The 20,733-nt window shown below is 37.6% G+C and overlaps 1 protein-coding gene across 2 annotated transcripts; it reads right to left on the minus strand.

Moving 5' to 3' along the window:
• Positions 1–839: 839 nt before the first annotated feature.
• LOC133300193 (uncharacterized) lies at positions 840–20,099 on the minus strand. 2 transcript variants are annotated; one of them, XM_061499703.1, is made up of 9 exons: positions 19,796–20,099; positions 10,565–11,307; positions 7,110–7,371; positions 5,624–7,019; positions 4,979–5,202; positions 4,195–4,792; positions 4,027–4,108; positions 1,805–1,852; positions 840–1,325 (listed from the first exon to the last, which is right to left on the minus strand). In XM_061499703.1, exons 1-9 carry the CDS (start codon positions 20,097–20,099, stop codon positions 1,128–1,130), a joined length of 3,855 nt encoding a protein of 1,284 aa, XP_061355687.1. In that variant the 3' UTR covers positions 840–1,127. The 2 variants fall into 2 exon arrangements, with proteins under 2 accessions (XP_061355687.1, XP_061355686.1); XM_061499702.1 differs by having other exon boundaries at positions 840–1,331.
• Positions 20,100–20,733: the final 634 nt, after the last annotated feature.

Here is a 20,733-nt window from a genome sequence, read left to right on the forward strand (position 1 = left end):
GATTTGAAAAAAAAATTCGAATGGATGATTATATGATCAAACCGAAGGGATTGGATCATATAATTTTTGCTTCCAAAACCGATCCAATCCAAACAGCGAACACCCCTACTAAGTAAGCAGAGAAAAATTAATATATTGGATCAATTTTCATCAATAAATCCGAAAACCGATTCAATCCAATTAAAATTTGCAATTTTTTTTTTGTTTTCGATTTTTCAATTTTCAATTATCAGTTTTTCAGATCGATCACCGCAATTTGAATTGGCTAATGAACACCCCTAGTGTATCCCAGTTTGTCAATCCATATATATATATATATATATATATGGACAAGATATTCTTACATCGGTATAAGAGTTGAAGTCTTACACTCAATCTTGACCATTGATTCACTTGTATCCAATGGCTCACATTACTAAAAAATTAGAACCTTTAGATACAAGTGGGATCAATGGTCAAGATTGAGAGTATAAAATGATCCTAACCCATATATATATATATATATATATATATATATATATATATATATATATAGAGAGAGAGAGAGAGAGAGAGAGAGAGAGAGAGATAATTCCAGCTCGTTTTATTCCCCCATCCCTCTCCTCTCCTTTTCTCGTGAAATAAGAGTGCTTTGAGACAATGTGTATAGGGTTATCTAAGTTCTGTTAGATCCTTGGACAAAATGGTTTAAATGAAGGAGCGAACATAGCATTAAATTGCTTGCTATAACATCCTATAATCCTTAAGAATAGTTTATATAAGAACATTAAACAACTTTAAAACAATAAATAAATAAACTAAGACTAAAAGTAACAGATTATTCCTTAAAACTGGTGAAAATGACTTCTAAGAAACGAATTCTGCACATTGTAAACCAAAATGGGTCACATCAGCATCATTGGATCTACATCAACAACACATACTTACCCAGTAATAGACAAACCCAAAATTTCACGTTTTTGCTTCTCCCCAGAAAGAAACCTACATGTCAAACAAATAGCAAAATTTTTTTTACATGTGCTCCAGTAGAAGTAGGCTTTTTTCTTACGAATTTTTTTTTTAGACGTTGCACTTTGGCTACGAACATTGCTTTGCTCTATGATTTTACCTATTGAAAAGCACAACCGTCATATCCACTCAAAGTTTGTTTCCTTGGGCAGAACCAAAGCAATGAGGCAATCTGATGGATCAGGTGCAATGGAAAGCAAAGAGCATGTTTCAAGTGAGTGGGGGAGTATAAATAGCAGCCTTGCCCATATGGATTTTGCAGCTGGGATTTTAATAACTCCAGCACAATCCCTCTGCTTTAAGTATGATATGAAATCCTGAAACTGGTTGACAGACACAGGGTCAACAAGAGGAATGGGACTGTGCTACAGAACTAAACACAAACAACTCTCCTAAATGTATTATGCGCATGTGTTCATAATAGTAACATCTGAATGATTAATAATGTTGAGAGGAAGTTAAAAAAAAATAAAAAAATAGAAAGCACCATGAGAGGGGATGGATTATTTAATAGTAAATAAGGATAATATGAAGTATATTTCAGCCAGAGGTTAAAAATTGGTCGCTCATTCCTTGTATAGAACAGTCTTCAGCAAAAAACATATGCAAACATATCTCAACGGAATCTCTAGAAGATAGACTAGAACTTGTGAGATAATTTAGTTGCTCCTGGAAGTCTCAGTAACAACATACTGAATGGGTAAATTAAATCCACAATAAGATTAGTGAACAGTTCTGAGAAAGACAATACCAACATGAAATTAGCAATATATGATGAAAAGTAAAGAACACATACCCTTCTGTGGTCACTTGTGGAAGATGGGATCAAACGGCACACTTCCCTCTGCATCATAAGTCAATACCAATTAGCCATATTCAGGGAATGGAAGGGCTATGCAGACAACTAATACATTTTATAACCAGAAAAGGAAAAAGAAAGGAAGACTATCATAGTCATTTCTAGCAAAACAAAAATATAAACCTTCCAGGACGAATTTTTGTTATTATCTTACTAAGGAAAAAACAAACTACTCTTAAGAGAGAGAGTGGAAAATAAGACAACCCAGCCTAGGGAGATAATAAATGAAAAGAGACATTTGCTAAGGTGGATCAAGCATATCTGGTCTTTGACCCATTAAACTTAAGAGGACTTCGATGTTGCAATTCTCTTGCATGCATTTACTTATGCCCTCTCTAAGACAGGTACTGAACTCTCAATATTCAATAAGATCCCTAAGGCTATGTTGTGTCCCACTTTGCCCCTCAGATAGTCGTGTCCCTTCGATGAAAACCTACTGCCCCACCTCTGTTTCAACTTCCGTCAAAAAAAACCTTCCTACTTCCACCATCACACTTGTTTTCTGGCGATTTTCCAGCAACCTAGCAGTTTTCCAGCAAGTCCACCTGTTTGACCTTCTGCTCACTGGCATTTTCCAGCAACGCATCGATTGCTGTTTGCCCTCTGCTGATTTACGCATGCTTTCTGTTGATTTGGATCCACAAGACTTATTCTCCACTCCCTCCTCTGTCATAGGTATGAATATGATTCATGCACGTCTCTGGTACATTATTTAATTTTATTTTTTTGCTGTGTTGTGTACTTCGCATGAGTTCATCTTATTGTTCAGTTTTTTTCCTATTAATTCCATCATCCTCTTTTCTCTAACTCACCCTCCCCCCTCTCCTTTTGCTGTTATTGCCTTGTTAATTATGCTTTAGATTGATGGGGATTGTATGTCTAGACTATTTTTTGATTATTAATGATGAATATATCTTTAATGATTTATTTTAACATTTATATGCCCGTAGTACCATTCCACTCCATTACTAAAAAGACATCCAACTATGGGTTGGGCTCCATATGCCATTCTACTCTACTACTAACCACAGCACTCCATCCATCCAAACATAGCCTACGACAAATAGCATGCCTTATGTAGGTGACTCAAACAACAATAAATCTACTAAGGCAAGCAACACAGACTTAAGGCTAAAGTAAAAACAAACTAGGATAGCTAATCCAACTAGGAAAAGGATATCCTAAGACCCAAACAACTGAATTAATAAAATCCTAAATTACTGATAATAACCCCTAAATCCTTAACTTACATCATAAATTAATATAATAATCATAATTATATCATGTCATAGAGAGGGTGAGCTTGAAGCAATGGTAAAGTTGCTCCTTTGTAGCCAGAGGTCACACGTTCGAGTCTACGAAATAGCATCTTTATAAAAATGCAAGAGTAAGATTATGTACTTTCGACCTTTGCAAAGTCGGGGTGTCTTTGTGCACCGGGATTTGCCCTTAATATATCCTGTCATACAGCATTATTTATTTTAACCATTTTATGGTTTGCATATATGATGCCTGCCTGAGAGAGCATTTATAGTAGTGCAGCTCAAAAGCCAAAATTCTTCAAGCTATTTGGTTATAAGTTAAACGCAAGACAATCTAGTACTAATCTTTTTCTTCATGCATTGAATTTACCCATCTTTACACAAACTACAAATAAGCTCTTATACAAACAGATTATAGACATGCAGCCCAAGAGAGCACATATGATACCTGCCTGAGAGAGCATTTATAGTAGTGCAACTCAAAAGCCACAACTCTTCAAACTGTTTGGTTATAACACAAGATAATTCAATCTAGTTCTAATCTTATACTTCTTCATGGATTGAATTTACCCATCTTTACACAAACTAAAAATGAGCTCTTACACAAATTATAGATATGCAGCCAGGCATGTACAAAGGAGAAAGAATTGACATGCAAATGAGAAATTACATGGAAGCATAAATGGGGACCAAAGCATGCTGATTATGTTTGTGCATGCTATAATACCCGGTCCATATAAACCTAGGAAATAAGAATATACTTTGAGAATGCTTATCTAATGTAATAGCCTGAGATAAAGGATCAATTAAAAAATTAGAGAGACACATTTCATGGAACAGTGAGCATGAGATAGTTGGGGAGAGGGGGGAGCAGCCAAAGGATATTTCAAAACTCACTCTATGAGGTGGAGTAACAGCAAATGTTGATTTCACATGTCGAAAATCTGTGCGTTTAGTCATGTCTAATTTTGTGGGCCATCTGCACCAGAGAAACAGAAATTTAAACTGGCATCTATTTGAAGAAAATTGTTTTGACCAGTAAGGAAGCAACAGATGCTGTCTTACTCAGCAGGCTCAGGTATGGCGTTTGAATATCTGCAAATATTTGAATCTGCTCTGCATGCATAAATTGTACAGTAGTTAACTCCGCTTTTACAGAGATTTCCCTGCCATTGATACTGTAGAGACTGCCCTGAACATTCCATATTTACTGATTCTTGGACAAGCAGTGGTGGGGGAGGAGGTGGAGGAGGAGAACCAGGCGGTGGAGGAACCAGGGGTGGCTGTGTCAAGGGTAAAGGTGGTGGAGAAGGAGGAGGCGGAGGTGGCATTTCAGGCTGAGTAGGTGGCAAAGATGATAAAGGCGGTGATATAACTGATGGAGGAATCATCTGGTTATATGGCTGCATTTGAGTTCCCTGTATCTGAGCAAGCGGAGTCACTGAGGCAGGTATAAAAGGACTTACAACAGCACTACCATGAAAATTATTTGGCATTCCTCCTGTATTGAATTGGTTGACAGGTAAATGATTATTTATTCCCCGTGGATCCCAAGGACCATTTGGAGGAGCATAAACTGGGCGGATGAAAGGAGATGACTGAATTTGTTGTGGTGGTGGAATGGAAGGTCCATGTGTTCCAGAGAGTAAATGTGGAACATTACCTGCAGCAGAATGGACTCAATTTCAGAAATAGACACAATTGTTCAGTGCACCAGAAAACAGTAATTGCACCTAACTTAATCATTCAATCTATAATTCAATAAAAAAAATGATTCACTCACAGACATGCAAAAGCAAAAAAGAAAGCATAGACAAATTTTTTGCCTAAATCATAAATAGAATATTACCTCCTTGATGAGGATCGAGTGATAAATTATCATAACCATCATGTTTCCTTGCTCCAACTTCTGATATCTCTCTGGAACCAGGAAAGCACCAGTTTGACTGAGACAGAGGTGCACCATGTATTCCACTACTACGATTCTCGGAATTCATTCTGAGGGATACAAGCTCCATGGAATTGTTTTCGGGTTTAATTGAAAATGGTACAGCAGGCTGATTTCCAGGTTTGCTGCAATAACCATGTAAACTAGTAAACACTTAAATTATCCTGAGGTCCTTATTATAAGACAATCTAAAAGCTGTTGGAAGAAATAACAACCCTTAGCCACACATGCAAACAGAGTTCAAGATCATTTGACAATGGTGAAAAACAAAATTAATTTACATTATCAGAGACATTTTTGGAATGCATATATTACATAATTAACCATTGGATTGTATTTTCTACTTGTAGTGAAGGACCAACTCTCCTAATAGCATATACTGTTAAACGAAGGTTCAAGATTGGTTTTTATATATCTAAAGCATCCCTTCATGTAAGAGCCTTTTGGTATTGAAGTGTGGACAATATGCATCTAAAACATACACTTGAATCATCAAATATAAATTTTGTATGTGTGTGTACGTTAAAAAAATTAATCTTGTATAACCTGAATTCTATCCGGAAGAACAATCCTGGACAATCACGAAGATTCTTCAGAACAGAAACTGCACCATCAACATTACTGCATTCAACAAACCAACAATGTCCCATCTGCATGTTTGCTTGTGTCAACCGCACAATGGAGCCAGAGTTTCCAATAGCAAGGTTGCAAATGGTCATTAGCTCATCATCTGTGAGGAATATACTACTTGGAATAGTTATCCACAGAGAGCTGGAGGGCACTGTATCTTCTTCACGCATGGAAGAGGCACAACTATTTCCAGTCATATAGTTGTCATGGAGACCTGTGTTTTGATTAAGATTATACTTTGTACGCAATGACGCAAGTAAGGAACACAAGTGAGACATCCTTATTCGACTGCTGTCAGCAGGGCTCGCAGGTAAGGTTCGAGCATGAGGTGATCCAGCAGGAATGTTGACTTTAAGGTCAAGATGGGGAGGGGCGGGCACAGGTCTTGCACCATCCATATAAGCATGTCCAATTCCAACATTAACTGTTCCAGGACCAAAATGTGGGCTATTGTTACTTCTTTCTCTTCGGAGATGTCTCAGATGCAAAATGACAGAGGCAGCTTCTTCAGGAGTTTCAAACTCCATAAGTAATGCACACTCACAGCTAAGATCAATTACTGAGAGAGGACCCTTACGGATTATTTTCCTTGATTCATGCAAGATCTCATCTTTGGCCCATTGACTGGAAATATTTCCAACATAGATATGAGAACTAAAGCCAACTGCAACACCATTTATTGCACCCCTAGTTCCAAATCCTAAATCCATGAATTTTACACGGCAAGGAAAACTTCCAGGTAAATAGTGTCGAGCTTTTATTGCATCAATGATCCTTCTGTATTCAACCAAGGCAAATCCTTTCACTGAGAAGAAAATAAATTGTTCAATAGGACCAAACCTATCTAATTGAAACCTAATATGGCTTTCAGGCATATCAGGCCCTACGTAACCAATACATAGCTGCTTAGAAGCAGAGACAATATCCATGGCTGCAGGATCCCCATCACAGCACCAGACAAATTGACTTTTTGTTGAAGCAGTTGGTGACATAAAATGATGATTAGGAGATGCCACAATATTACTAACAGCTCCACTAGAAGACCTCAGCAGTGGTGAATTAAAATTCATATTTGAAACTTGATTTTTCTCAACATTAGGGAAATCATTTCTTCCTTCAAATGAATTACTCCTAAAGTCTACTGGTGTTCTAACTGCAGGTGAAAATATCTGATGGCATACAGAGTCCCTAGGGGTGGAACATCTAACATGGGGCATATTCCCTTCCTCCCCCATCTGAATGCCCATGGGCCTTGAGACTCCATTATCAAAATGCGAGCCAACTTTTAATACAGGAACTGTGTCAAGAGAAACTGCAGAGTTATGAGCTATCAGATATTTATCAGAAACTCTATCAGTAAAACCATCATTGGAAGAGCAAATATGAACTCTTAAATTGTTACCTTTTCCAGATGATTCACCAATGTTTTCATGTTCCTCAGAGATCCTAGGAACCACATAGTTCCGATTCATGTAAATTGAAGAATCAGACTTATCTTCATCACTATCTACTTGACAATCTTCCAAATCTGTTTGTTGAGCAAACCTTCCTAGTATTCCTTGCAGTACTGATGTAGTTTCCAGTGAAGCATTAGTAAGATGGTCAAGTAACTTCTTACATCTATACAACATCCATTTCCGCAGTGAGGGGTCCTTGTTAAGAACCTATATAGAGAAAGGCCATGAAAAGGTGTCCTCAGTAAGAAACTATTAGAACTGAAACTCTTAATTAAACAAAACTCAGCAAATTACGCAAAACCACCAAGTTTTTAACAAAATGTTCTTCAATGTCACTAACAATGAATATGCTAGAAATTTCCAACAATATATCAACCATAGAAGCAAAAAGCTCAAATTTTGCCTCATAAAGTTCAACAAAAAATGCATCATATCATGGCTTTACAATTAAATGCTATATAACAAGTCATATTTTCCTTTAAACAAAACAAGGAATTACGGAATTTCATAAGGTTTCAGTATATTAGCATCTGATCTCTCTAAAGCTTGAAAGAGCTATTTATAGAGTTACAGGAAGCTTCCTAAGTTATGGATCTATTAAATTGATGTGACGCCTGGACTGACTTCTAAGAGACTTACAACACTCCTTAACTATCAACAACTAAATTCAAAGTTATCAAATGCGGATCACGGCCTGTAACGGCCAACCCTAAAAAATGCTATAGCAGGTTGCAATTGCGGAAATAGCGTAATAAATCAATAGAACCTAGATATACCACACATATATATGATAAAAAATAAAGACATTCATACATAATGAAGAGTTGTTCCAAAACAAACAAGATTTCCAAATAGTCAACTAAAAGGATCTAAATATTGTCAATATTCCAAAATAGAACTAATCCAAAACATCTCAAGAAATAACAGCCAAAAAAAATTATTAAACAATTCTTCAATACAAGTAACACAACAAATTATTAAAAAAAACAATGACACCCAAAAAAAAATACAAAGACAAAATCTGAGAGAGACGAAGAGAGCTTAAAAGGAAAATAAAAATAAAAAATACAAAGATAAACAACAAAGCCTTTTTTTAAACAAAAAGGCAGAGCTTACTTGCTACCAAAGAGACGAACAAGAGAGAAGCAGAGAAGGGCACATTTTTTTATGACAAAGTGACAAACATAATGGGTATTTGACTTAGTAGTTAGTATTTGAAAAAGTTATCAAATGCGGATTGCGGCCTGTCGCCGCCAACCTTGAAATGCGCTATAGCAGGTTGCGGTTGCAGTTGCGGAAATAGCCAAATGGATCAATAGAACCTAGATATATCACACATATATATACTAAAAAATAAAGACATTCATTCATAATAAAGAATTGTTCCAAAACCAAAATCCCAGAAAAAAAAGAGGCAAGAAAGAACAACCAAAACCCAGAAAAAAAAACTTCGGCAAGAAAAAAAATCCCAGAAAAAAAAACTTATACAAAAAAAAAGAGGCAACAAAAAAAATAGAACCCAGGAAAAAAAATAAAAAACTACGATAGAAGCCATAAAAAAAAAAGAGGCAATAAACAAAGACCAAACAAAACCCAGAAAAGAAAAATTAAAGAACAAACAGAACCCAGAAAAAAAGGCAAGAAAAAAAAAAGATGCCAGAAAAAAAAAAGAGGCCAAAAAAAATACCTGTAAGTGCACAGGCATGAGAGAGAGAGATAGCAAGGCAGAGGGAGATGTTTTGTTTCTGTGAGTGAAGAAGAGCAGACACGTGCGAGAGGCTGAGTTGTTTTCTTCCGTATAGAGGGAGAGAGGGAGTATTAAACCCCAAAAAGACGATAACACCCTTAAAATATTTCTGTAACAGCCTTAAAATAAGGGCAATTTTGTATTTCGCCCATATCCACAACCATTTCCGTGATTTCACAGCAAATGCGGCAGCAATGGCCGCTATTGCGTTCCTTCATGGCGCAGCGCGGTTCTTAGCAGTGAGGCACCGCTACACCCGAACGGCGCGGGTCGCGGCGCTATTGAATACCTTGATATTTGAAAGTTGAAACCAAAAAAAAAAAAAAAAACAGAGATGAGAGAGAGAGAGAGAGAGAGAGAGAGAAGAGAGAGGAGTACCTCCATAACTTTGTTATGCGAGAGAGAGAGAGAGACCCAAGAAAGAGAGAAGCAAGAGAGACAAGTCAAAACGTGAGAGTGACAGACCAGAAAGAAAAAAAAAATTGCAGAGAAGAATGCGCGACGTGAGTTGAGTTTTGAACTCTGAGTCAAGAGAATGAGAGAGAAGAGGCGGGGTTTCATAAAACCCATTAAAAAGACAAAAAAGCCCCCAAAAAATAACTGTTACAAAATTAAAATGGGGGTAAATTTGAAATTTTCTATTGCTTTACTGTTGTGGCGCAATTGCGTTGTGTTTTTGCTGCAATTGCAGACGCAACGACTGCATCTCCTACTTGTCGCGTTGCAGTGCGGTTTCGCGTGGTGGAGCTCCACAATCCGCTACTATAGTGGAATTGCCCGCTTTTGTGCCGTAATTGATATCTATGACTAAATCTAACTGAATCACAACTAACAGATCCTTACAACTATACCAACAGACACAATACACTCGAATAGATAAAAATCCTAATACAGTACAGAAAACAGAACAATATACAATACAAAAGCATTATCACTAATAAATTGCATTTGGACTGAAACTATACGAGCAACAAATAAGATACTCAACCTAAAAAATCACCTCTACAAATTATTGAAACTGACATGTAAACCACATGCACAATTTATCTATGGAACTTCAAATTTTTAGATTTTGATAGGTTATTACTTATTACTATTATTTCGGATTACAATTATTTAGATGAGTAATTCTAACTATACAAGTGAAAGCGAAGGATAAAAGAGACAATAATTAATGGCATACTAAAATGTAGAGCTCCAGCACAACGAGAAGTATAAATGTTTTCTACTATAGAGGAAAGTTTATGACATAAGGTGTTAGCCACCTTGGGTTTCCTCGATACAACAGTCATATTATAAAAGGAAAATAAAAACTTCCTTTAGTTGAAGATTCGTTCATTTAACAAGAAGACAAGCCCTCAAGTCAACTACACTTCTACAATACATGCACAACTATTTTAAGACTGATCTATTAACAGTTTTAACTATAGGCAATGATATAGGTGCAATTCATTCAAGGGAGACAGTGCATTAAAAAAAGCATAGTCTTTCCAGCTGCAAAAATAATTTTCAACATAGATCAACAATAAAGTTCACAATAGACACAAAGACCATGCAATTACTTGGAACAGACAGCTTGCATAACAAAAATATAAAATACATACTACCAATAAAGGGTATCCACACAAGAAGATAACAACTCCAATGTATTACCAGCATGAGCAAGCAGCTCTTTCGAAGAGAAGAATCACCATCAGAAACAAGGTTGTCCTCGGTCATAATTTCCTCAGCTACTTCATTGCCTCTGATACCTGAACCAGTAGAACCTGTACATGATTTAGATTTACCATTTTCTCTATCCAAAAGGTGAACTGCTTCATCATCATCCAAAGAGCTAGTCACCAGGCCCAGTAAACGCAGTCCTTCTTCAGAAACTCCCTCTTTTGTGGCAGAGCCTAAGAGCTCCAAACAAGCTGTGAGCAAATCTTTTGGACAAGAGAAGAATATCCGAAGAAGACATAATGCACGGAACTTGGACAGTTTAGTCAATGAAGATTCATCTTCATCTAAAACCTTTTGTTTCAACTCAGAAAAGACCTCAGGGGTATCCTGCATATTCAGGAAATTCTTGTCAACCATCTGTAGGACATCCTTTCCCTCAAATAAGGCCATAAAAAATGTGAGCACATTCTGAAAAACTGCTGAGCAAATTCCTCTAATTACAGCTGATGTTGGTGCTACTGAAGAAGCAGTACAGCAAACATCAGCTAGGCCAAAAATACATGCTCTAGCAGTTTCAAATGCAATACCACCGGTGTCCTCTCCTCTACTGATCAATGCCAAACTCCAGTTATGCATATTAATAACCACTTTAGCTGCAGCTTCCAAAGCTGTTGGACAGTGACATGCATATCGAGGAATAAGATCGGCCACAATTCTTTGTACACTCATACAACCTGTCAAATTATAAAAATTTTACTTTGAGCAAAGGAGAATTTCAATCATGGAAATTTTTCTATCGGTCCCTTCAAATATTGGCAATAGAAAATAGTTTGCTTGCAAATTAATCACTTAATAAGGTGATAAAATCACATTAGGTACAGACATGGCTATTTAGGGTAATATTGAAACCCAAATCTCTTGTGCTTTCTGCAAGACTGCAACTAGCTTGGCCATAAGCAGAGAGACCCCAAAATCCTAGATACTATACAAGCATAAAAGAAACACATCACTGCAGGCAACAAAGCAGCTGAATGATGAATGTAGCAGTGGTCTATTAGCGTTATTTCTCCATTTATTGGTTCCGAGTAAGACCCCGACCAAAGTAGCAAAGTTGCATTAACAATTTCCTTTTTGCTTGTCAAAAAAGGAAATTCAAAGGAAAAGCACACACGTGGGTGAATGAGGGCTTCATGTGGGAGCAATTTTACATAAAAGTGATCAAATTCAAATAACTATAGCAGCAGCACTTTGATATTTAACATATGGAAACATGATTATTATTGCCAATGCAATTGCACCACAGAAGTCCAAACAGAAGCAAATTTACTATTATCATAGCATTGCTTTTGATTTGGTCTTGGCCCGAAATGCAACCTGACTTGAAAATCCTGTGATAAGATCAAACAAGGAATTTTCACAAGGAAGATTGGGCTGATATTTAGGTGAATCAGTAGTTACATTGTAGAGTATCGTAAATTTCAGTCAGTGACAGTTTGGGAGTAATGAGATTAGGGCTTGAGTGTTGAGCGGTTACTCCTTATAATCTTCATTGATCATATCGACTTTTTGTTCAGTTTTTCCCATGCATGTTAGACCTTTAGTACACTATAGATTTAACCATGTTAAATTCTGTGTCAATTTCTACTCTCCCTATTCCCTGTTTGTGCTCCTGGTTTTAACATTTACCTCAAGATTTAGTGAGTACATCCCAAACAATTATTTTGGGTGGTAGGTGATATATGCTTAACAACATAGTAATCAAAATCGAGATCCCACCTAGGATCAGAAGGGGGAGGGGAGCATGTAAATCATGTGATCATAACATAGACCATAAAATGATACCTAGGAGACAAAATTATATTCGAGCATATATATGTGTGTGTACAAAAGAAGTAACACAGAGAAGCAAAACAGCGGCAGAACAACAGAACAGAAGAGAAAAGTTTAAACCAGCAGTACTGCAGTAGAGCCCAAGAACCAAAGTAGTGGCTGAATCAACGGAAATAGCAGCACAAGAGGTGAGGAGGCTAAAAACTAGCCAAAACAGCAGCAGCAGAAGAGAAGAGGGATTCAACACTACGGGTTCAAAATGAAGGGAAGGGGGATTCAGGTTCAGCCGTCGAGAGTGGAGAGGGATGCAGCCGCAACATGACAGTGGGTTAGGGCTTCAAAATGAAGGGCGGTTCAAAACAGATCCTGAAAACCAGGTGCTTAAAGTTCAGTAGGCATAAGTTTTCAAATTCAGGTTTTTTAGCAGCAAGGCGCGATTGTCCACAATCTTACTTGACGATCCCAAGCTACCCCCACCAAAACGAGATTTTGAGCATGAGTGGGATCGTGGGTGAGGGGAAAAATTATAAGATCCGCAGTCTCACAAGGAAGATTGCGATTTTAGCTACCATCCTCAGCAGATTTTAAACATTCGAACTGAAAGACCCAACCTCATATTCTAAAAGGGTAGTAAATATCATCATGATAATGGGGATCATTCTGAAAATTTAGGGCATGGTTTGTGTTTATTTCCTGTTATCATTTTACTTGAAAGAAAAGGGTATTTGAAATATTATTGAATTGTGTATAATCTGTACAAAAGGTTCTCTATTTATAGAGAATACTTGACCTAATTTTGACCTAATGGGCTTGGCCCAATATAACAAATAAATAACTAAATAATAATTATTTACAACACTCCCCCTCAAGCTGAGGAATAGATATTTATCATTCCCAGCTTGCTAGTAAGTTTTTGAAATCTGTCTGAAGGAAGCCCCTTTGTTAATAGATCAGCTAATTGACGCCCAGTGGGAATGTATGGAGTGGTAATCAACCCGCTATCAAGTTTCTCTTTGATGAAATGGCGGTCGACCTCAATATGTTTAGTCCGATCATGTTGAACTGGATTATGAGCTATACAAATAGCGGACTTATTATCACATAGCAGCTTCATAGGTCCCTCACATTTTATTTTGAGATCATCAAGTACAATTTTCAGCCACAATAACTCACAAATGCCTTGAGCCATAGCTCGAAATTCATCTTCTGCACTTGATCTGGCAACCACATCTTGTTTCTTACTTCTCCATGTCACCAAGTTACCGCAAAGAAACATGCAATAACCAGTGGTAGAACGACGGTCAGTCACGGATCCAGCATAATCAGCATCTGTGTAGACTTCTAAAGATAGATTACCATCACGTCGGAATAACAATCCTTTACCAGGAGTACCTTTAAGATACTAAAGAATTCTCTCTACTGCCTGCATGTGTTTTTCCTTTGGATCGTGCATAAACTGACTGACAACACTAACAGCATAAGCTAGGTCTAGTCTAGTATGGGCCAGATATATTAATTTCTCAACTAGCCGTTGATATTGTCCTTTATCAACCGGAAGACTCTCTTCTTCATAGCCCATCTTGTGATTCTGCTCAATAGGAGTATTAGAGGGTTTACACCCGAGCTTTCCTGCTTCTTTGAGAAGATCCAAAACATATTTCCTCTGGCTGATAAAAATTCCTTTGCTTGAATGAGCTACTTCTATCCCTAGAAAATATCTCAGTTTCCCAAAGTCTTTGATTTCAAACTCAGAGGCAAGCCGTGTTTGCAGAATCTGTCTCTCCATAAAATCATCACCTGTGATAATAATATCATCAACATATACAAGGAGCACAGTAAGCTTCCCAGAGTGCTTGAAGAAAAGAGTGTGATCTCCTTGACTCTGTCTGTATCCTAAGGTCATCATAACCTTAGTAAAACTTCCAAACCAAGCACGAGGTGACTGCTTCAATCCATACAAGGCCTTTTTTAATTTACAAACTTTATTTTCCCCCTTCACAGAATCAAAACCAGGCGGGATTTCCATGTAGACTTCTTCTTCTAACTCACCATTAAGGAAAGCATTTTTCACATCAAATTGATTTATATCCCAATTGTAATAGGCAGCAAAGGATAACAAGATTCTTACTAGATTCATCTTTGCAACTGGAGCAAAGGTTTCTTCATAATCAATGCCATAGGTTTGAGTGTAACCTTTGGCCACTAATCGAGCCTTGTATCTCTCAAGAGTGCCATCAGAATTATATTTCAGGGCATAAACCCATCTGCACCCTACTGCTTTCTTTCCGTTGGGTCTATCAATAACCTCCCATGTTTTATTTTTCTCCAAAGCATTCATCTCCTCTTGCATGGCTTGAGCCCAATTCCTATCTTTCAAGGCTTCATGTACTGATTTTGGGATTGCAATAGAGTCTAGTGTTGAAACAAAGCTTTTGTGCTGCACAGAAAGATTAGCAGAGGAAACAAAATGGGAGATAGGGTATTGAGTACAAGAGGGACAAGATTTCTTGGGACAAACTCTTTTTCCTTTTCTAAGAGCAATGGGTAAATCATCAGAATTAGTAGTAATGGGTAAGTCATCAGAAGTATTAACATCATGATCAGAAATATGAGATTCAGGACTTACCAGTGGTTCAGACGATTGAGGTTGCTGCTAAGATAATGTGGGCTGTTTCCTTCTTTCAGGTGTCATAACTTTCCGTATCTCTGGTGTACTTGATGTATCAATCACAGGAGGATTACTTACAAGAGGATCAGACACAGGATGAACAGACACAGGAGGATCAGACACAGGAGGAGGATATACTGACACAGGTGAAGGAGTAGACACTGAAGTTTCAAAGAAGGAAGGTGATGAGTCTTCTGGTGAATTATTCTCCCCCTGAAGATGAGGACCTTGGAAAAAGGACTCAGATTCCTGAAATGTAACATCCATAGAAACAAAAAATTTCCGACTTCCAGGGTGATAGCACTTATAGCCCTTCTTATCAGGAGCATATCCAAGGAAGACACATTTAAGAGCCCTAGGATCCAACTTACTGCGATGCTGTTTATGAATATGAACAAAGACAACACACCCAAACACTCGAGGAGGAAGACTTTGCAAAGTTGGAACAGAAGGAAAAAAAGAAGTCATGGAGTGAATAGGACTTACATGATCGAGAACCCGAGTGGGTAGACGATTGATCAAGAACGCTGCAGTAAGAATGGCATCTCCCCAATAGCATTTGGGTACATGTGTTTGAAACAGTAAGGCACGAGCAACTTCAAGAAGGTGACGACTTTTCCTTTCAGCAACCCCATTTTGTTGAGGGGTGTCTACACAAGTAAGTTCATGAATCATACCTTGATTTTGTATAAATTGGGAAAAAGAGTGATTGACATATTCAGTACCATTATCTGTCCTTAGTCTTTTGATTTTTTTACAAAATTGAGTCTCAATCATTTTATAAAATTGAAAGAACAGTTGTGGTACCTCAGACTTTTCACGCATTAAGTAAACCCAAGTTACACGAGTGCAATCATCAATAAAAGAAACAAACCATTTATTTCCAGAAGAATGAGGGACCTTAGAAGGACCCCAAACATCAGAATGAATAAGATCAAAAGGTTCAACACTCTTAGTAATACTAGAAGGAAAAGACACACGATGATGCTCAGCAAATTCACAAACATCACAATGAAAAGACTCAACAGACTTAGACAAAAACAATGACGGAAATAAAGATTTGAGTAAACTAAATGGAGGATGACCCAACCGCTTATGATGCAGCCAAATTAAAGAATCAGCAGTTGATTGACCATGAGACATGAAGGTGTGATCTGTTACTTTATTTGTGGGAGATTCTGACACCAGATAGTACAGCCCACCTTGCTCTTTAGCACTACCAATCGTCTTCCCCGTGGCGAGATCCTGAAAAACACAATGGGTAGGGAAGAAGGTTACAGTACAATTCAAATCTTTTGTAATTTTGTGAATAGAAAGAAGATTCGTGGAGAGTTTAGGAACATGAAGAACATCCTTAAGATGTAAGGACTGCTATAAGTTTATGTCACCAGAACCCGCAACTGATGTATGTGAGCCATCAGCTATGGATATTGTATGAGTTCCAATGGTAGGATGATAAGAAATAAAGGAGTCAGCACAACAAGCCATATGATCAGTAGCACCAGAATCAACAACCCAAGAATGTTTAAAATCATTACATGAAGAAATGAAAGAATGAGTTTTGGAGCTCATACCAGTCATAGCCAAAGCACTAGTATAAGATGACTTACTCAGATAATCAAGAATGGTTCGGAGTCGTTCCAACTCATCTGGACGAAATGCAGATTGGGTCTCATTAGGTGCAGGGGTTATTTCAGAAGAAGTAAAATGCGCTTGACCACGCATCCTTGCCATCTTTTCTAAGACAGTTTGCTTTCCATAAAGGCGAAAACATAAATCCTTGATATGACCTATTCTTTTACAATAAGAACACCATCGGTCATCTCTCTTAGGTCTAGAAGAGGTACCATCATAAAATTTTAAAAAAGAACTCCTTTGAGAAGAGGCCATACTGCACAGAAAATGGTTAAAGAAAAACTCCAAGAAGCCAAAAAATCACAAATAAATACCAAACGATGTCCGATCAAAGAGAGGAGCACAGATCCAGAAAGAGGATGAGGAGAAGATCAGAAAACTTTTTGGCAAGAGCTGGAAAAAGTGTCCCACGCGCCTCCACGCGCCGGTGGAGGTGTCTGCGAGTGGGCCTCACTCACCGGGAGTGTGGCGGCGCGTGAGAGCGCGTGCGGCGGCCGCCGGAGCTGAAATTTCTGCGGCGAGGTCGTCCGACGGTCTCGAACCTTTCTGTGGCCGGTCGGAGTTGAAAGGTCGCCGGAAAAGTGTCCAAAACGCGATGAACAGTACCGGCCTTGTGTTGTTTTGAGAAGGTCCGGTCGTCAAACGATTATAACACGTCCGTAAGCTGATAGATCAGAGAAAAAGGATTTGAAAACTGGTCCTCTTGGTCTAAAAGGTCCACCGGAAAAATTTTCTGGTGGCGGCTAATGGCGGCAAGAGGCTAAGAAAGAAGGTTTCTGTTTTAACGGAGATAATTGCGGAAGCAGAGCCCTCTGGGTCGAGAGCTCTGATACCAACTTGAAAGAAAAGGGTATTTGAAATATTATTGAATTGTGTATAATCTGTACAAAGGGTTCTCTATTTATAGAGAATACTTGACCTAATTTTGACCTAATGGGCTTGGCCCAATACAACAAATAAATAACTAAATAATAACTAAATAATAATTATTTACAACAGAGAATAATTCAGGAATCTGAGTCCTTTTTCCAAGGTCCTCATCTTCAGGGGGAGAACAATTCACCAGAAGACTCATCACCTTCCTTCTTTGAGACTTCAGTGTCTACTCCTTCACCTGTGTCAGTATATCCTCCTCCTGTGTCTGATCCTCCTGTGTCTGTTCATCCTGTGTCTGATCCTCTTGTGAGTAATCCTCCTGTGATTGATACATCAAGTACACCAGAGATACGGAAGGTTATGACACCTGAAAGAAAGAAACAGCCCACATTGTCTCAGCAGCAACCTCAATCGTCTGAACCACTGGTAAGTCCTGAATCTTATCCCAAGGTTCTTTACATGGTATCAGAGCCTCGCCGCCCCCCACTTTAAAGTGGAAGCACAAAAAGGTAAACCAAAGATTGGGCCTGTTGCATAATCCACGCTTCAAGCCAAGAGGGCTCTTGCGTGAGGGGGCGTGTTGAGATATATAGTCTCACATTGGTTGAAGAGCAACTAATGTGGAGTTTATAAGGCCTTGGGCACTCTCACCCTTTGAGCTAGCTTTTGGGGTGGTGTATCCCAAGGTTCTTTACAATTTTCAATAAAAACAAGAAAATAGGGTTCATGATGTGTTTGGGTTGGTTTTAATGAAAATGTTTTCATGAAAACATTTCTTAAAATAGGGCTGAATTTAAAACAACAAATAGTCATTTTTTACCCTTTCTGGAAACAGTAAGTAAAAAACACAGTGCGATGGCAACTTTGTAATTATAATAAAAACTATATCAACCAAATATATTTTAAAAATTGGAAAATCTGGACAATGAAAATCATTTCCTGAAAATGGAAATAGAAAATAAAAGCAGAAAAATCCTTCCACAAACCCAAAAGACTCTGCGTTCTCAGATTAGTATTACTATTATTATAACTTCATGCAGATTACACGTTAAATACTAAAGCATTAATTACTGTTCGAGATAATGTTAATGTTGAGATATATAGTCCCACATTGGTTGTATGTGCAACTAATGTGGAGTTTATAAGGTCTTGGGCACTCCCATCCTTAGAGCTAGCTTTTGGGGTGGTGTATCCCAAGGTTCTTTACTTGGTATCAGAGCCTCGTCGCCCCCCACTTTCTCTTGTGGACTTTCTTAGCACAAGTAGGCTGAGCCTGTTGCATTGTCCACTCTTCAAGCCCAATGGGCTCTCGTGTGAGGGGGCGTGTTGAGATATATAGTCCCACATTGGTTGTATGTGCAACTAATGTGGAGTTTATAAGGTCTTGGGCACTCCATCCTTTGAGGTAGCTTTTGGGGTGGTGTATCCCAAGGTTCTTTACTGTTAACATCCCGACATCAATAATACCGATACATGCTTCTAAAAAGATGGCATTTGAGCTTTTCCATTCATCAAAATATTCATGGCCTCATGAGGAAAAAGTTAATTTTATGACAAAAAAATGCCATATAACTGCATACTTGACAAAAACAAATCGTAGTGTTTTCAACTTCAAAAAAGCATTTGAAATGAAATGATTTACAAATCCTATCAAGAGTGATAAGGATAAGATTTCTAAATCATGAGATATCATTACAGACAAAACCATTTCGACATGAATTGAATTCTCAAACTAATATCATTCCAAACAAGAAAGGAAATTGATTGCCTCATTTTAAATACTCCAAACACGGGGTTAAAGTGAGTATGAGAGCAATCAATTAAAGAAACAACATTTTAAGGCAAATGTAAACAACACCAAACCAGGTGAATCAGAATGATTCCTCAATGGTGTTCTATAGAAAATATTCCAAACAAGAAAAGAAATTGATTGTTTCATGTCAAATACTCCAAACACGGCGTTAAAGCTAGTATGAGAGCAGCAAATTACAGAAACAACATTTTAGGGCAAATGCAATCAACACCAAACCGCGTGAATTCTATGCACAAGATTCTCATAGAACGATTCCTCAACGGTTTTCTATAGAAAATTTCATGGCAACATTCCCCTACAGTAAAATCACATTTCGATTACAATCAAATGTATCCTAAGATCCTAATAGACAAGTGAATCAAAAACGAAGAAATTCCTGTTAATCAAAAAAGGCGCTTACCTCTGGAAGAAGTAATGAGAGCGAGATAACTCTGTTCAAGCTCAAACATGAATGGACCGTCTTTCTTGAACAAGCAAAACTTAATCCGCTTGTAACCTTCGTACACGCTTCGAATTTCATCCTTGTTCCTCCGCTTCGCGAGAATCTCGTCCTGAGACAGAGGGGGAGTAGGTGGCGTAGGTAGGGTTTGCGGCGAGGGTGGGCTAGCCTCGGATACTGGCGGCTGCGGTGGCGGAGACGGTGGTGATTCTGATAAAGCCTCGTAATGCTTTCGCTTCTTAAGAGGTTGTTCAGCTGAGGCCATGGCAGAGTGGTGACTTGGAAAACTGCACTCTCAGTAGTGTCGTTTTATTTCATGAGAATGAGAAATGATGGCGAAGTATTAAGGCACTCTCAGCACTAAGATTGCACCAACTCAACCAAAATTATGTTTTTTTTTTTTGGTAAACAGGAATTTATTATATTATTTTTATATTTCACTTGTATTAATGAAAAATTAAAAGTTATAGTTAAAGTTAAGATACAGGTTATATTTACAATTTTTTTTTTTTTATAAACTCTTACAAACTACATTATGTTCTACTGGGAGAACACTATATAATTTGTAAAAAAAATTTAAAAAAATTTATAAACGGATCATTTCCCTGAAGTTAAAATTAAATATGGAAACTAATAATATTTGCTAATGTCTATCCAAAATCAGTACACCAAATATTTCGAAGTATATGTGCTTCTGAACAGTAAGATTCAAATATAGTATAATAGATTAATTATGTTCTGAAAAAACTTTTAGATCATTGCTTATAAATATTTAGATATCGAAAATAGAAAAATATCTTGGGATTACTGAATACTCAATATATTCTTTACTAAAAAGGAAAAATAGTAATAACTCATTTTACCTATTTTACTCACCCTTTTATGATTATATCATTTAA

Source organism: Gastrolobium bilobum, unplaced genomic scaffold (genome assembly GCF_033153095.1).
Source record: "Gastrolobium bilobum isolate Gb01-03AN ecotype WA unplaced genomic scaffold, APGP_CSIRO_Gbil_v1 utg44336, whole genome shotgun sequence".
NCBI classification, from domain to species: domain Eukaryota; kingdom Viridiplantae; phylum Streptophyta; class Magnoliopsida; order Fabales; family Fabaceae; genus Gastrolobium; species Gastrolobium bilobum.